This window comes from Giraffa tippelskirchi, chromosome 7, assembly GCF_054371585.1.
Source record: "Giraffa tippelskirchi isolate mGirTip1 chromosome 7, T2T-mGirTip1v1.2.pri, whole genome shotgun sequence".
In the NCBI taxonomy this organism is placed as follows: Eukaryota; Metazoa; Chordata; class Mammalia; order Artiodactyla; family Giraffidae; genus Giraffa; species Giraffa tippelskirchi.
Genome location: NC_137281.1, coordinates 12,682,605 through 12,701,178, shown reverse-complemented (window position 1 = coordinate 12,701,178; position 18,574 = coordinate 12,682,605). Strand labels below are relative to the sequence as shown.

General features: G+C 50.4%; 1 protein-coding gene across 1 annotated transcript; it reads right to left on the bottom strand.

The window, feature by feature from the left end:
* Positions 1-86: 86 nt before the first annotated feature.
* LOC145513710 (cytochrome P450 2F3) lies at positions 87-18,076 on the bottom strand. Its single transcript, XM_081510710.1, has 10 exons — positions 17,906-18,076; positions 17,651-17,813; positions 15,030-15,179; positions 6,153-6,313; positions 5,620-5,796; positions 5,074-5,215; positions 4,125-4,312; positions 3,449-3,599; positions 2,106-2,312; positions 87-154 (listed from the first exon to the last, which is right to left on the bottom strand). The coding sequence occupies exons 1-10, from the start codon at positions 18,074-18,076 to the stop codon at positions 87-89; spliced, it is 1,578 nt and encodes a 525-aa protein (XP_081366836.1).
* Between the last annotated feature and the right edge of the window lie 498 nt (positions 18,077-18,574).

Genomic DNA, 18,574 nt, shown 5'->3' with positions numbered 1-18,574 from the left:
TGTATCTCGGTCTCTTCCTGTCTGTCTATTTCTGTCTCTTTTTCTTCACCATGTGTTTCTCTTTGCTGTCTCTCCATCTTTCTTTCTCAGGACCTGTGAGTCTCCTTTTCCCCCTCCACCTCTGCGTCCCTGCCTGGGCCTTGGGCAGACTCGGCTTGGGGTGGGAACAGCATGGGGATTAGGGAGCCACTGCCCCATGTGGGGACCGCCTATAAGCCTCCCTCCAGCTGGCCCCATACTCAACAAAGCATGTCCCAACTTCTGAATGACCTTGGGGAAACTCCACTCAGGGAAGGACCTCCCACATCACCTCTGCCCCTGGCTGGGGGGCCAGCCTCGTTCTGTCTGCCTCCAGCTCAGTGAAGCTTCAGATGCCTGCTCCTTGAGAAAAGCTGCTGTCAGCAGGATGTCAGCTTGTCAAATCCAGTCCCAGGGTGGGAGGTCCCATGCCTGGGACTGCTATCCCCACCCCAAAGGGAGGAACTTCAAGACAAAGAGATAATCCAGTGAGAGGGATGATTTTCATGAGGGAGTGGGTGAGTCAGTCTTCCAGTGCCTCCCTTCCCCATTCATTGCCCTTCTCTCGGTCTTTCTCTGGTCATTGTTTTGTTTCTTTCTTTGTCTCTATCTTCTATTCTCTTTACCTCCCCAGGTCTCAGTCCTTGTATCTCTCTACTTTCCTCTGTGTCTCTGACTCATAAGATTTCGAAGAGCAGGGTGGGAGCCAGAAGATCTGCTTTCCGCACCCAGCTTTGCTCATTTCTGACTGTGTGATCTTGGGCAAGTCACTTCACCTCACTGAGCAACCTCAGTTTTGCTATAAAAATATATAATAGCACTTCCCCGGTGGTCCAGTGGTTAAGACTCCGCCTGCCAATGCAGAACATGAGTTTGATCCCTAGTCTGAGAAGATCCCACATACCGAGGGGCAACTAAGCCCCTGTGTCATAACTGCCAAAGTCTGCACACCCTAGAGCCCATGCTCCACAACAAGAGAAGCCACTGCAATGACGAATCTGTGCACCGCAACTAGACTAGCCCCTCCCCCATTCACTGCAACTAGAGAAAGCCTATGTGCAGCAACGTAGACCCAGTGCAGCCAAAAATAATAAACTAAATATTTTTAAAAAGCCTACCTTATTTAAAACAATGTATAACAAAATTGCTTTGCGCCACGTGTATGTGTACTAAGCCGCTTCCGTCGCGTCCAACTCTTTGCGACCCCATAGACTATAGCCCGCCAGGATCCTCTGTCCATGGGATTCTCCAGGCAACAATACTGGAGTGGGTTGCCATGCCTGCCTCCAAGGGATCTTCCCCACTCAGGGATGGAACCTGCCTCTCTTATGTCTCCTGCATTAGCAGGCGGGTTCTCTACCACTAGCGCCACCTGGCTTTCCCCGTAGGAAGATTTAAATGAGGGATTTGGACCAGTGTGTGAATAGGAAACACGAGGTAAGTGCTTGTACTTGTGATTTCCCAGTCTCCCTGTCTATTTCTCCGTATCTCTCACTTTCTCTGCTTACATCTCCATCTTTGTACAGCGCCCTGCATCTCTGGCAGACCTATTCCATACCTCTCTGGGCTGCTGTCTTTTTCTTGGCCTTGGTTTATTTACCTCTATCTTCTTCACTCAGGCCCTCCCAGCCTTTACCTCCCAGTCTGTCTCCAGGAAACACTTCCTCCCATTTTTTTTTTAAACCTCCCTAAGAGTGAGGGTTGAACGCATCCAAGCCAGGGTTCTCCCTTCTCTGCAGCCAGACCTTCCTTCTGTCCATCCTAGAGGACTGTCCTCCTCCCTTTAATTCAGCCCAGGTAGGTTTGAATCTATTCTGAAGATAATTTAATAAAAACTGATACAAAAAGCCTCCTCCACCAAAGGGTGTGCAGTAGAACGAATTGTGTGGATTAAACAAGGCACGTGCTTTCCCTTCCCCATGGCTTTTTCTGCTTCGGGGGCGCAGAAGGTAAAGACAGGAATGTTGGGGAAGGGCATGCAGCTGGCGCAAGGTGAGAGGAAGCGAGTGTGACAGCGAGAGGGATGGGGCGCAGGGGAACGAGACGATGGATCGAAGCACCCCCTCCAGGCAGGCCCCATCGCTCACAGACGAATCTGGAAGGGATGTAGCGTAAGCGCGCGCGCGCGCAGAGCTGATAAGGCCGGGGCAAATTGCCGAGACCCGAGCTGAGCGGGGTCACATCGATGTCCTCGGGCGTCCCCAGCGGCTGCAGCGAGAAGCTCTGCAGGATGGCGGTGAAGTAGAGGAAGAGCTCCACCCGCGCCAGCCCTTCTCCCAGGCACAGCCGGCGTCCTGCAGGGAGAAAGGACGGGGAGGAGCAATGAGACAAAATGGGGGTGAAGGGCCTCCTCCACTTTCAGAGGCAAGCATGAGAATAATGACTGGGGACTCACAGACCCATCCATCTAAAGGTGCGGGACAGACAGTTTAAGTATATCGTGGACCTCCTACAAGTGCAACCTTGCAGGGATTCAAATCCTGACTCTACCATTACTAGTTCTGTGATCTTGGGCAAGCCAGAGTTTCTGGGTAGGTATCTGAAATGGGGAGGATAATAGTGCTTCATTAGGTTGCTATGAGGGACTTTCCTGGTGGCTCCGACTGTGAAGAATCTGCCTGCAATGCAGGAGACCCCGGTTGGATCCCTGGGTCAGGAAGATCCTCTGGAGAAGTGAATGGCTACCCACCCCAGTATTATTGCCTGGAGAATTCTACGGACGAGCCTGGAAATGACTGAGCAACTAATATTTTCACTTTTTCTCAGGTTGTTGTGAAGGGTAAATGGAGGTGAAACAGTGAGAATATAATGCTATGTCAGTTTTAGTATGTGTGTGCCCTCGCTGCTCTAAGCCCTACTATGAATTAATTTCATCCTTATAACAACTCCCAGAGGTGGGCCTTTTTATGATCGCCATTTTATAGATGTAAAATGCGACCTAGGGAGAAGGGAAGGAGCATATATATCCAAGGCCAAGCGGCTAGAATATAACAAACCTGGGGTCTGGCAGCAAAGTGCATCTCTTAGCCACCACTCTTACACTTCTCAGAGGTAGCACTGGTGCACAGTAGGCAATGTTGTAGGTTACCTATTATTATGCGCCCTGTTCCAACACTGAGTTAAGCAGGAAAGATGTTGTTTTTTTTTTCAGCCCTTTAAAGACCAACGCCAAGATAAACCAGAACCACTTCAACTGCACCACCCAGTGGAGAGACTGATAATGACCATGTCCAAGTTAGATGACAATCCTGTCTCCCTGCCTCCCTCCACAAGGCTTTCAGTTGCTATCAGCCTGTAGGGGAAGAGTTGGGAAGGAGAAAGGCTATCTGCGCATCTAAAGCTGAGGATCGGGTGGGATTAAGAAGTGAGAGGGTCTGGAGAGTTGAATTAGGCTCGGGGAAGAACATTGGGCCGGAAAGACTGACCCCACCACTCTCATCGGCTGAGAAAGGCATGACGGCAGGACTCTTCTTGAAGGACATATTGGCATCCAGAAAACGTTCAGGGTTGAATTCCTTGGGCTTCAGAAATTGGCTGGGGTCTTGGTGGACTGTATTAAGGAGGGTGATGACATCCGTGCCCTGCGTGGGTGGGGAGGCAGAATCAGTGGCCGGTTAGAAGGGCTGGGAGGTTCCCAGTAGAGCATTTCCACTCTACAGAGCCTGGGTCTCCATCAGGAGTCCAGGAAATGGGTGTGGGTGTCTGGGATTCCCAGTGACGGGTGCTGAAAACGATTCTGTTGGGGTCTGAGGTAGGGATGTGGGATATCCTCCTTGAAGAAACAAATCTGGGGTTCCTGGGGAGGGAGTAAGGTCTCCCAGAACAGTGTTTAGGTACAGGGGGTCCCCAGAATGAAGTCTCAGATCTTGGGGATTTCAGCGAGGGGTCCTAGGGGTCACAGGGAAGGAGTCTGGTGTTCAGGACAGGGCCTAGTCCAGTATGGTATAGGATGAAGTCTAGGGAAGGGGCTGAGTTTCTGGATTTAAGGGAGGATGTCTGTTGCTAGGGCCTGGGTCTTCCTTGCTAGAACCCTGGATGCCCGTATCAAGAGTGTGGGATGCCTCTTCCTAAGGTTTTAGGTATGGTTTGCCAGGTGTCCACCGCACCTTAGGTAACGTGAAGCCTCGAAAGTTCGTGTCCTGAGTGACACGGTGTGGCAAGCTCATGGGGATGACGTCTGCGAAGCGCTGCACTTCGTGGATCACCGCGTCTGTGTAAGGCATCGCCGCTCGGTCCTCCACTGTCGGCAGCCGCTCGCGTCCCACCACACGGTCGATTTCCTCCTGGATGCAGACTGGGGTGGGGGGAGGGGAGAGCGGTTGTTGAGGGGATCAGCAGACTCGACTGTGCCGAGAAGAGGTGTGTGCATGCGTATGGAAGCAATCCAGCCACTGCTTTCCAGTCGAGGTCGGGGTCGGGGATCGGGGGCCGCTGCAGGGGTGCATGTGAAGGTTAGATGGAGGTTCAGAGGGAGGGGTTGTGTTCAGAGATGCAGTGAGGGCGAAAGTTTTGTTCCCGCCTGGGCTTCCAGGGGCGAGGTTGTGCGGACGGGGTACGGGGCTGCTTGGAGTCCAGGTCCCACATGGGATTGCCGGCGGGGCTTCGAGGACTAGGGCTGCTGGAAGATGGATGTAGTGAGCGGGGTGTGCAGGACAGCTGAGATATCAGGGGTGGGGCGGGCGGCAAAGACCCAGTCGGTCTCCGCACAGCGTCCAGGCGGCCATGAAGGTTCCAGGGAAGACCCAGAAGCGGGCTTTGGGGAGGCGGGGTCGCAGACCGTGCGGTGGGAGGGAAAGGATTCTTGGGCAGGCCCGGGCTCTGGGGATCTGTGCAAGTTGTGTGTGCAGGGTCAGAGATGGGTTCCAAAGCAAGACCTTGCGGACGGGGTCTCCGTCCGGACAGAATGTGTGGATCGGGGGAGCCACGTGAGTGGGGTCAGCCTCCGGTGGGCTTGCCGGTTTGGCTGTGGGACCCAAGCGTGAGCTGGGGGCTCTCGCTACCAGGCACACTGGGCGGGTGCTCAAGGTCTGTGGGCGGGGCTCCCGGCGCTCGCACCTTGCACTTTTGGATACTTCATGAGCAGGAGGAAGGCGTAGCGCAGCGTGGTACCCACAGTCTCGGTGCCGCCGAAGAGCAGATTGTGTGTGGTCATCAGCAGAGTGTCCATGATGAAGTGGCTCAGCGGGTCCTGCTTTTCCTGCAGGGGTTAAGGGCTGGGAATGTGAGCCAAGGCGGAGGCAGATCCTTTGGGCGCCGACTCTGCGACCCGCTCCCCGCAGACCTGCACAACTGCTACTGGGTGCCAGTTCAGTGCCTCCTCTGTTCAATTTCCTTTCCTTGGGGGATCTGGGGAGCGCGGGCGGCAGGGTAGGGAAAATCTCAGCCATGCGGCCGATAAAATAAACAGACCCTGAAGGATTTCTTAATGAGCCTGTTAATTGGCGGAGGCCCTGAGTGGCCCCAGAAGAGCCAGGTGATCCAACTTCACTTCCTGGATATGAGGAGTTCACACACAAACGCGCTCATCTCGAGATCCTTGTTGGTTTGAAGCAGGATGGAAGGTCAGATCAGAGATGGGACTTCCAGGTAGGGCTTACTTACCTGTGCCATCTTGGTAAGGAAGCGATCAATGAAGTCCCGGGGAGAGTCTGGGTCAAGGGAAGCCTGGTGTTCACGGACGCTGCGGGCAATGATGTCCTTCATACGTCCGAAGTTCTTAAAAAGGCGTCGGTGTGGCCCAGGCACCCAGTCCAGGAGGTTCGGAAAGATATTGTACATCTAAGGATGGAGCAGAGTTGGAGTGATTGGGAGGAGCAGGCAGACCAGAAGGTAAGGTGAAGGGGTGTGTGTGTGTGTGTGTGTGTGTGTGTGTGTGTGTGTGTGTGTGTGTGTGTGTGTGTGTGTGTGTGTGTGTGTGTGTGTGTGTGTGTGTGTGTGTGTGTGTGTGTAGGGTGGGGCGGGGCCTGAGTGTCAGTAGAGCCCCTGCGGAGTGGGCGGGGCCGCATACCTCGGGGGGCGGGCTCAGACGGAGAGGGCGGGGCCAATAGCAATTCCTTCCCTACCCACTGCTTCCCCTATAGCCCTGAACTGGTTGGAACCCCAACCCTGTCGCCCGTGGAACTCGGTCTCCTGACCTCTCCCCAGGGGCTGCTCATGATTTGGAAGTTTTCATTGATGAGGTGGATAATGGCGAGCAGACGGTCGTCGTCGTAGTCGAAGCGGGAGCCGAAGATCACAGAACAGATAATGTTGGACACGGAGCGGCTCACCACAAACGTGGGGTCGAAGGGCTTGCCTGAAGGTGAAGGGCGAATGGGTCAAGGGGCACGGCTCAGGAGACACAGTGTACCACAAATCAGGCCCCAGGCAGCAATCGCACGACATCCAACCCAACCGTGTCAGTGTGACTCACAGCACTGAATGCCTGCCCCTGGCCACCTAACACAGCACAACAGCACCCACAAAGTATCTGGCAACACAACAGACAGCACAGAACGCACATTACCCTACAGCACATCAACAGCAATACTAAACAGCTGCACAGGGTATTCTTGGTGACACAATACGCAGCATACACAATACAACTTTACACCCAGTGCCTGACAACACTAAAACCTCACTCGGCAATGACACACAGCAACACAACACCTGACACGCAATGATCTTGAAGAAGGAATTCAAAGGGCCTGGACTCCATCTTAGGCCTGTTCATGCTGATTATGCTTGGCCACGTCTCTAATGGACTCTGAACTCTGTGCTTAGTGCCTGTGGAAATGACAATAGAAAGATAAGACCCCCTCTGGACAGGTCATAAATTCTTATCTGTAACGTCAGGCTTATTGATTATTGACTGTTTGAACACATAACACATGAATGATGGAGTTATTGTGATTGTATTTACCTTTCCTTTGTTTATGTAAGTCACAAAGAAGTTGGTGGTGGGTTCAGACATGTACACATGGGGTATAAAAGATTTTCACAAATGCTGGTCGGGGTCCTTGGCTAAGAGGATACTCTGCCTTGGGCCCGCCGGTGTAATAAACTGCACTGCACTATCTGCATCGTCCTTCTGAGTGAGCTTGTTTCCCGGAACGCGTGGCTATAACATTTGGTGCGTTGGCCGGGAAACTCCTCACTTTGAGGAGACAGGTCTCGTTTGAGGCCACCCTGAGGCTTTGTAGCTTGAATCTCCTGGAGGGGGGAAGGCGCCTCGCCCCTCTGGAAGAACTCGGCCTTTCAACGCCCGGTTTCTTCGCTTTGGCAGGTAGTGAACGGCAGCAAGGGAACTGAGTGCTCAGGTAGGGAGGAACCCACCCGGTAGGATGGAAGAGGGGGCCTGATCACCCCCCTGGGAGGGACCAGAAGAGAGACACATAGGAAACTGGTTTAGGTTGGCGACAATAGCTACTCGGCACTCGGGGCGACGGCCGTGCCAGGGATAAAGAAAGAGAACTTAGGGTTTAAGAAAGCCAGTTAGGAGGTGTGTCCACGCCGTCTCAGGGAACATGCCGAACGGTCGCCACAGGGTTTTAAAAAGGAGATATTGAATTCCATGTGCTCGTATTCTGCCCTCCCCCAGGAGGTACCCATCTGCTGTGTGACCCATCATCTCCCCTACCAGTGGAAACAAGTAGATTGGCTTCTCGGGAAGGCCCTGGGACAGGGAAATCCAGAGGTAAGAAAATGGGAGGAAGCGGATCTAAGGCCACTGTATTGGAGAATATGATTAAGAATTTTAAGAAAGGGTTCGATGGAGACTATGAAAAGAAAATGACACCAGGCCGGCTCCGTACCCTTTGTGAAGTCGAATGGCCTTCCATGGGAGTTGGCTGGACACCAGAGGGAACTATGGACGTAAATCTCATAAAGGCAGTCTATGCTATAGTTACGGGAAAGCCTGGACACCCCGATCAGTTCCCATACATAGACTCTTGGCTGGGAATAGCCCAAGACCCCCCCAAATGGGCCCGTTTTTATGCTCATGGAGGGGAAGGAAAAATCTTGATGGCCCAAAAGATAACCAAGGATGAGGAGGAAATTTTACAAGACCCTGAAAGAGATGACTTCCCCCCCCCCCACCGTATTGGATGATGGTCCTGCCAACTAGTATCACCGCGGCTGCCGGAGGCCCAACCGGAGGAACCAGCCCGAGACCGGTAAGCCTACCGGACTCCTCAGCGGTCCCAACAGCTCCACAAGTTGTAGAGCCGCCCACTCGGCAGGCTCCAGCCTCAGCTGGAGGGACAATGAGCCCACCGGACTCTACCACCCCGGATGCTGCCTCTACGTTCCCTAAACTCTACCCTCCACTCCCCGGTAAGTACTCCGGGACAAGGGGGAGGAACCACTGGAATTAAACAAAGGCTCCGTTCTGCCAAAGAGCCAGAGGGAAGAATAAGGCATAAGATTGCTAGATCAATCTAAAAAAGAGGTAATTCTGAGGCTCCCCATGCCTAAGACTCGGCAACAAGTCAGGGAGTTCCTAGGAGCCACTGGATTCTGCAGGGTTTAGATTTCAAGGTATTCTCAAATAGCCCAACCCCTATTTGAGCTCCTGACAGGGCCTGAAGAAAATCCAGTAAGTTGGACTGAGAAACAACAAAAAGCTTTTGAGGAGCTAAGACTAGCAATCACCTCTGTCCCCGCCTTGGGACTGCCAGACTTCACCAAACCATTCGCCTTATATGTGACTGAGAAAGATAAAACAGACATGGAGGTTTTGACTCAAACCTTGGGAACGTGGGACAGGCCTATAGCTTACCTTTCAAAGCGACTTGATAATGTTGCCACCGGCTGGCCTAGCTGTCTGCGGGCAGTAGCCGCGGTCGCCTTACTGGTACATGAAGCCACAAAATTAACTTTCGGTCAAGACCTGATCGTAAAGGTCCCACATGAAGTCAACACCCTCCTTCGAGGAGATCCCCACAAATGGCTGTCCAATTCCCGGATTATTCAATACCAGGGACTACTATGTGAAAACCCCAACCTCCATATTGAGCCTTGCCAGGGTTTAAACCCGGCAACGCTTCTCCCAACAGGAGAAGGTGGACTCACTCACGATTGCAAAGAAGTCTTAGAGGAGGTCTATGCTAGCCGTCCAGATCTCCAAGACAGGCCAATTTCAAATCCTGACTGGACTCTGTATACTGATGGCACCAGCCTGGTAAAGCTAGGACAGCGAATGTCAGGCTATGCTGTAGTCACAGAGAAGACTGTTATCGAGGCCGGCTCCTTACCACAACACCGGTCAGCCCAACGAGCTGAATTATGGGCCTTAGTCCAGGCACTGCAATTGTCAAAGGGTAAGAAGGTGAACGTCTACACCGACTCCTGGCATGCTTTTGCTACGCTCTGCGTACACGGGGCGCTATACCGGGAGAGAGGCCTTCTAACAGCCAATGGAAAGGACATTAAGAATAAGGAGGAGATCCTGACTCTGCTAGATGCTGTCTGGAGTCCCACGGAGGTAGCAGTCATGCACTGCCATGGGCACCAAAAGGAAGACACCCCACAGGCTCGAGGGAATAGGCTGGCTGACGAGACCGCCAGACGAGCAGCTGAGAACAAAAAAGAATCCGGGGAAATCCCTATGAAAACTTTTGTCCTAGCTGAGCTACCCGAGCTGGCCCTAGACTCCCAACATACACTGAGGCTCGAAACCAACTAGCTGAAGTGGAGGGAGCCACCAAGACAGAAAAAGGATGGTGGGAACTACCGGATGGTAAGCTACTAGTGCCTGAAAAGATGGCCCCCTCTCTGGTGAGCCAAGCTCATCGCATGACGCAGCTGGGACTTGACAAATTAGCAGAATTGATCCGAAGGTATTTTCTGGTTCCTCACCTCTCCTCTCTATGTAGAACAAAATCCCAAAATTGCAACGCCTGCTCTCAGATTAACGCCGCTCCAGGGTGCAGACCAAAACCTCCAGGTATCCAATTAAAAGGTACTCTTCCTTTTGAACATCTAGAAGTGGACTTCACTGAGATGAAACCATATCGCCATTTTCGCTACCTGTTGGTCCTGGTATGTACATTCTTGGGATGGGTGGAGGCCTTCCCCACCCGAACTGAGAGAGCATCAAAAGTAGCTCGGAGCCTGCTTAGGGAAATAGTTCCCCGATTTGGATTCCCCACCAACATAGGATCAGATAACGGCCCAGCCTTCATATCAGATCTGATACAACAAATAAGTAAAAGCCATGAATATAAAATAGAAGTTACACATCGCCTACCGGCCTCAGAGCTCCGGAATGGTAGAACGAACTAACCGGACACTAAAGGAGACACTTTCAAAATAGATTATAGAAACTGACTATTCCTGGGTAGATTTACTTCCCATGGCCTTGCTCAAGCTCAAGATGACCCCACGGTCCCACGGCTATTCTCCCTATGAAATTGTGTATGGGAGGCCTCCTCCCCTAATAAGACAAGTAACAACTGATATACTTCAAGTAAGGGGAGACAGGATATCACAGCAGATGGAACAACTAGGTAAGGTAATTAATCAAGTAACTAAGTTTGTGCAAAAAAAAATACCGTTCCCCTTGGGGGAGCAGATGCATGAGTTTATACCAGGAGACCAGGTATGGGTGAAACACTGGAAACATGACTCACTGGCCCCCCGATGGAAAGGTCCTTAAACTGTTGTTTTAACCACCCCTACTGCAGTTAAAGTTGCAAGCATTGTCCCTTGGATCCATCACACCAGAGCGAAGAAGGCATACCACGCTGACCCAAAAGACGTCGAGTTGACCACCCAAAAAGACCCCACCGCCCACGGGAAACCAAGATCATTCTGAAGAAGAAGAAAGAAACGAAGTCCCAGATGAGCCCTCTCTAAGATGGAGCTGGGTAAACGACTCCTGCTACTCGGCCTCACCAACGCAGTTCTGAACCTGACCACTGTTCCTGCATAGGACAACGTCTTCATCTCATGGGCACATTCCTATGCGGACTTCCACAACTCCTCCGACTGTTGGGTATGTGGGGCTATGTCCCTGTCAGTTATGGACGGACTCCCCTGGTGGGTGTCGCCACTTCGTTGTGGAGACTTTATGCCACTGTGCTCCTTCTTGGAACAACAAAAGGAAACTTTTCCTTTCTCTCACCAATCATAACCTTTCTTTGCTCTCCTGGTGTAAAAAAAAAAAAGCCATCAATGGGCCAGGGACATGGGGTTACATTTAATATGAACACTAGTCTTATGGAGGTAACAAGAGCTTATACCTCATATATGAAAAAAAAGAGAGAAGGGCTCCCTTGCAAGGGGAACAGGCCTCCCGTTACCTTGAGCAATACTACCAGGTCTGGGATGAATATTTCTGGATGACTACTGAGAAAAGACAGTTGATTGCTCCCGCTACTATTTGCTGAGAACAACAACAACAAAAAAACACAAAGTTGGATTTAGAGACCGCCACCTAGACCCAAAAGAATTAAAATATATGGGTTCTCCTGAACAACGTAAACAAATCATAGAAGTTACCTATCACCCCAATCAGTCGGTTCAGTGGCCCGGTTCCGACTGGAAATATAATCTCGGAATCTATTGGGTAGCCCCCAACGGGACCCAGTGGCTCTGTGGGCTTAACTTATGGCCATGGTTACCAGTTGGCTGGGTAGGGCGTTGCACACTGGGATTTACTTTCGCAGTATTAAGCCTAGCCTACATCAACCTCCAGTAAACCTGCCCTATCTGCATGCAAGATAGACAAGATCTGTGTTCCAAAGGTATGACTATCTTGCTGCCTTGTTTGTACCCTCTGTAGGGACAACGGATATCGGATATCATGATTAAGGTGGAGGCCTTAACTAATTTCACTAAATAGGCCCTCTTAGACAATACAAAAGCCATTCAAGCCTTGAACGAAGAACAAATTCAGATGAAGAGGGCAATAATTCAAAATAAGATGGCATTAGACATACTCACAACAGCCCAGGGAGGGACTTGCGCCATAATTAAAGTCGGATGTTGTGTATACATCCCTGACCTGTCTAAAAATGTATCTACTGCCTTGGAAGATATGCAAAATCAAGTGAAAGCCATGTCTGATGAAAATATTCCCTTTTGGACTTCGGTCCTGTCCTGAGTAAAGGGAGATTGGTGGAAAACTATTGTTACTGTTGTTATAATAGTTCTAATCATACTGCTTTGTGGGCCCTGCTTCTTACAATGTCTTGTGAACCTTGTAACCCAGAGGTTGATAGCCTTCTTTCATGTGGGTGGCCAGAGGGCTAAAGTACAATATATCTCAATGAATGATGCTCGTTATGGAAACTAGGAGCATCAAGAGGGGGGAATGAAGAAGGAATTCAAAGGGCCTGGACTCCATCTTAGGCCTGTTCGTGCTGATTATGCTTGGCCACCTCTCTAATGGACTCTGAACTCTGTGCTTAGTGCCTGTGGAAATGACAATAGAAAGATAAGACCCCCTCTGGACAGGTCATAAATTCTTATCTGTAACGTCAGGCTTATTGATTATTGACTGTTTGAACACATAACACATGAATGATGGAGTTATTGTGATTGTATTTACCTTTCCTTTGTTTATGTAAGTCACAAAGAAGTTGGGTGGTGGGTTCAGACAGGTACACATGGGGTATAAAAGATTTTCACAAATGCTGGTCGGGGTCCTTGGCTAAGAGGATACTCTGCCTTGGGCCCGCCGGTGTAATAAACTGCACTTCACTATCTGCATCGTCCTTCTGAGTGAGCTTGTTTCCCGGAACGCGTGGCTATAACAATCTAATGACCCAATAGATCACAGAAAACAATACCAATACAGCGCATTCCCACATTGGCCATTACACAATAGCACAGCCCAGAAAACTGAATCTGGGGTTAACCAGACATAGTCTGGATTTTGGCTTGGCCTCTTAGTCTACATGTGACCTAGGGGAACCAAATTCCCTTCTCTGAGCCTCAGTTTTCCCATCTATAAAATGGGCTTGATGATAGTCTTCTCCTCATGGGGCTCTTATAAAGAGTCAGTGAATGTGTGGCTGGAAAATGGTTAGTTAAGGGATGTCATGCCATCATGAACCAAAGGAGGGTGGTATGGTAGGCTGAGTAATGCCCCCTGCCACGCCCCCCCCAAGATGTCCTTGTCCCAATTCCAAAAGCCTGTGCATACGTGATTAAGTTAAGGATCTTGAGATGGGAGATTATTCTGGATTATCTAGGTGGGTTTAATGTAATCACATGGGTCCTTATAAGGAAGCAAAGGGCCTGAGTAGAAAAGGTGATGTGATGGGAATTCCCTGGTGGTCCAGTGGTTGGTTCTTTGTGCTTCTACTGACAAGGGCTCAGGTTCAATTCCTGGTTGGGGAACTGAGATAAAGCTGCACAGTGTGGCCCACCCTCAACCCCCAAAAAAGTGATGTGGTGATGGGAAGAGGGAGAGAGAGAGAAAGAGACACTGGCGGATGCTATGCAGCTGGCTTTGAAGATGAACAAAGGGGCTACAAGCTGAAGAATGCAGGCAGCCTCTAGAGGCTAGAAAAGGCGAATAATTGGATTGTCCTCTAGAACCTCCAGAAGAAGCCAGCTCTGCTGACTCAGTTTAATCTTTGGACTCCCAGAACTGGAGGAGAATAAATTTGTATTGTTTTAAGTCACTAAATTTGTGGCAGTTTGTTGCAGCAGCAACAGGAAAATAATACAGGCAGTTATTATTCTTTTACTTACATCACATCATTTAATCCCTGAGGTATTACCTGCCACTTCTCCCCCTCAAAGTCAGTAAGATTTGGAGATCAGGATAGAGGGTCATTTACCTTTCTGTGCCTCAATTTCTTCTCCTGTAAAATGGGGTTTATGATAGTACTTACTTCTGAGGTTTGGGTGATTTCTCTTTTCTAAAGGAGAACTGAAATTTTTAAATTTACTTTGGCTATGCTGTGCAGCATGCCAGGTCTTAGTTCCTGAACAAGGAGTGGAAACTACACCCCCTGAAGTGGAGGTGTGGAGCCTGAACCACTGGACCACCAGGGAAGTCCCTGGGTGATTTTTCAAGGAGGTGATATACACAGAGTTTTGGAACAGTGCTGGCATATGGTAGGCATCACCTTCAATGTTGATTATTAACTTGTTTTCATGGTCGACAGCTTTGACCTGGGTTTATATCCCATCTCTGGCACTTCCCAGGCACCTGACTAACCTTTCTAGGCCTCAGCTTCATCACTTATAATAACCCCCTAGGTTTTCTGGGAGGGTGCAACTTGTCAACACATGCAAAGAGTTTACCATAGTACCTGGAATCCTGTAAGCATTGGATAAATGGGTATTAATGTTTGGCATGAGGACTTTGGTATTTAAGACTTAGGTTTAAATCTTCTACTTTCTAGCTTTATCATTTCAAGCTGGTTGCTCAATTTCTCTGTGCCTCAGTCTTCTCATCTGCAAAATGGATTGTTCCGAGGCTTAAGGGGCTTATGCCTGAAAATGTGCTTAGCACAGGCCCCCACACATGGTGAGTTTTCAAGAGCAGCAGCAGCAAGTTGCCCGCCACAGTGACAGGAGCAATGCTCGAAAATACCACACAGAGACAGCACAACAAAGGAACCAGGACATATTATGCCACCCTGGGCAGGCATGCTCAGTTGCTTCAGTCATGTCCAATTCTGTGACCCTATGGACCATAGCCCGCCAGGCTCCTCTGTCCATGGGATTCTCCAGGCAAGAATACTGGAGTGGGTCACCAGGGGGTCTTCTCCAGGGGATCTTCCCAACCCAGGAATCGAAACTGCATCTCTGACATCTCCTGCGCTGGTAGGCAGGTTCTTTACCACTAATGCCAACTGGGATGCCCACCGTCACCCTACCTCAAGGGTGTCACCCTACCCCACTGTCACAAATTGATCCACCTCCGGGGGCGCCTCTCTTATCACTGGTCAAGTGAGAAGCCTCCAGGAGTTCTGAGTTCACACTCATGTTATGGTATGGGGCTGCCCTGACCCCCTAAGTAGGCTGGAGGTGAATGAGGGGTATGGGCTGCATGTGGGGACCCGGACCTTGAGTTTTCCGAAGCTCCTCCAGCAGGAAGTGGGCTCCTTCCAGGATCCGTTCCTCAATGCCCCTTTTCCCCATGCCGAAGTTCTGCAGAATGTGAACAGAATACTTTCTAAGGACCTTCCACCGGTCTCCATTGGAGAAGGCAATGCCTGAGTAGAAGAGAAGGGGCCAGCTCTACCAATGACCTGTTCCCAAGACTGCTGTCATCTGAATCCCCTTTCCCAATGTTTGAAAAGAGAAAGACCCCGAGTTTGGAATCTGCCCCCAGCCCTGCCAGTAAGTCCTTGCAGACCCTCTGGGCTGGGTCAGGTACCTCCTTTGAGCTTCCGTAGGGCCTGGGCTGTTCTCCCTACAGTCCTGCTTACCCTGTCTCTGTTTCTGCTATCACAGACCTGACCACTCTGGGCTGTCACTGTCTGACGAGGAACCTGCCCCTTCAGTGAACTGTGAAGGCAGGGTAGGGGCCTGTCTTGGCCATCACTGTGCTCCTAGCATTGTCCAGTGCAGGGTTTACCACCCACAAGGTGCTGGTGATTGCTTATCGATTAAGGAGTGCATGAATAAGGGAGAGAAGCCAGAAAAATAAACCTTGAGACACTAGGAACTCATCTAGGAGTGAGACAAGACCCTGTTCTCTTTTCTCCCTGGACTTGGGGATTCTTTACGCAGGCTGGTTATTCTTCCAGAACACTCTTCCCTTGCTGTCTGCTCCTGAGTGGTCACTTCTGTCTTTTAGATGGCTACTTGGAGGGCCCTTACTCCAGGAAGCCTTTGCTGGTGCTTCATTCCTGGCTGGCTCAGGTGTTTCCTCTGGGCTCCCACGGCTCCCTGGGCTTCCCCCATCCCAGCCCTGACTGTGCGGTGTCTTTGACTGGACTAGGAGCTGCAATAGGATATGCGGTCTCACATGTGTTCATCTCTGAGTCCTCTAGTCCTCCAGTCCTCAGAGAACTGGATGCTAAAGAGGAAGAAAATATCGTGTTTTGCCTTCATTTTGTGCATCATCTCATCGACCTCTTGTAGCAGCCTTCTCATGATAGTAGAGTGAGGATAGGAGAGGGGAGGCCACTTGCCCAAAGGTGCAGGCTATTAGGTGGCAGAACCCTGTTGTTATCCTCTGTACTGAATAATTAGATGGTGGCTATTTTTAGTCACAGATGATGTATATATCCAGATGTTTTCTGTGTAAAAGTAGTGGGGGACATTTCTCTACCTCCTTGCATCTGGACAGGTGAGGTCATAAGATCAAGCCAGGAGACATGAAGGCAGCAAGTGTACTCAGTATCCAATAGGTGTTCTTTCTTTCTCTCTTTTTTTTAAAAACTAGAACTTTCCAACTTCAAATCCTGGGGCAGCTGGGACCCATCTAGTATAAGGGAGAGGGGGAGCCATAGTGATTCTTTAGGGGGAGACGAATAGTCCAGGATACAGGTCTCCAGGACCCCCTTTTCATTTAGAGCAGCTTTCTTCTTTCCCTCCCACCTCCCTCCCCCTCCCTCTTTTCCTCTTTTCTTCCTTTTCTTTTTGTTCTTTCTCATATATTGGGCTGTGCCACACGGCTTCCTTTGAGAAAGAGATTTATGTTACAAAAAATCCACAAGACTAGGTGACTTCCAGACCTACAGAGGACAAGATACTGAGCTAGGAGAGGTTTGGAGTGAGTGATGTGAGTTGCTGGGTGGGTGGGGATGAAGTTGGGTGTGAGTTGAGATAGGGATGAAAGTGGGGATGAGGGGAGATAACAGGGTAGATGAGAAGTTGAGTCTGAGATTAGTGTGGGGATGGAGCTGGGTAGAATGAGAATGATTGGTAGATTGGGGTTGAGATTGAGCTTGGGGTTGAGTAGATACGTGGTCGAATTTGTTTTGGTGACAGTAGTGGGATATAGGTCAAAAGTGAGACATAGGGATTGAGAACTTCAGTAGGTGACTGAGATAGAAAATGGGGCTGGGGAGGAAAATGATAATGGAATTGAGTTTGACTAAAGGATCAGAATGGGTTAATACTACATTTTACTGTGGATATTGGGAGAGGTTTGTAGTGGGAATGGAGGTTGCAGTGAGGTGTAGTCAGTGTTGAGAGAGAGAGAGTTGAGATTGAAATGGAGAACATGGAAACAGAGTTGGTGGAGATTGGGGAGAAGTGGACAATGCAGACTGGGGCCAGATAATTTAGCCACTTGACTGAGATGGAAATTTGATGATGTGGTTAGGATAGAGAGGAGCATTGCGATGAGAGTAGGGTTGGAGGTGGGTGGAGATGGGAATAGGTATAGAAGTATAATTCGAGATGGCCGAGGGAGGAATTTCCCTGGAAGTCCAGTGGTTAAGCCTCTGCTTCAAATGCAGGGAGTATGAGTTCCATTCTTGGTCAGGGAACTGAGATCCCACATGCCACATGGCACAGCCAGAGAAAGAAGAAGAAAAAAAAGAGGTGGTTGGTGGGATTTGGGGGTCGTGAAGGTGGGACAGACTTCACTCTACTTGGCTCCACTCCACCTGGTGTCATCGGTGAGATCAGAGGTCCTGAGTGTCACCGAAATTGAGAGGACATTCTTCTCCCTTTTCCCTCCCTCGGTGTGGTATGGGCTGGGAGTGGAGGAGGTGGGGAGCAGGCTTACCATTGCCCTTGGTGAAGTTGAAAAAGACAGGGTAGTCGCCGTGGCCACCAAACTCCTCTGCCTGGTCCACCAGTGCCTCCTTCACGGCTTGGTACCCGCTGAGGACCACCACCCGTCTGGGTCCCAGGTATACCGTGTACACTGAGCCAAATTCCTTGCTCAGCTGAGGGTAAGAAGACAGAGGTCACAGGGGGGCTCTGGGGCCAGGGACCCCTCTCCCTTATCCCTCCCTTCACCCAAGCCTAGTCCTTTGACCTTGGTGAGGGAGGTCAGCATATCTTGGGAGCGAAGCTGCAGCAAGTTTCCCAGGAATGGGAGTGCCTTGGGGCCTGGGGGCAGCTGGCGCTTGCCTTTTGAGCCGGTGGTCAGAAGTAGACAGACGAGAGCCAGGATCAGGAGCAAGATGGCTGTACTTATGCTGTCCATGGTGCAGGCAGTTGCAGGCACCTGGGTTGGGAGTTGGGTCGGGGTGAGTGGGAGAAGGCAGCGCTGGGGAGGGAATGGGATCCTTTCACTCCTCATCTCCTTCTGGAATTTGCCTCCCCCAGGCCCCAGAAATGGGAGCAGATGGAGAGAAAAAAGGAAGTAGAGAGAAGGAGAGACTGGGAAAAGGCCAGGGAATGGAGGAAGAGATGGAAAGAGAGGGGAAGGGAAGGGGAGAGAGAAAAAAGGGCATGAGGTAGTCAAAATACAGAGAGACAGAAATCAAGACCGATGGAGAGGGACAGAAGAGAGAGAGAGACAGAGAGAGAGAGACTAAGAGAGACAGAGTTACATGTGGAGATAATGAGGAGACAAGAAACAGAGTGAGCTATCTGGATATCTGTGGATGTCTGCCTTCTATGTATCTATGTATCTATGTATCTATCAGGAGTCAGACATGACTGAACAACAACAACAATCTATTATCTGTCTATCTATTGT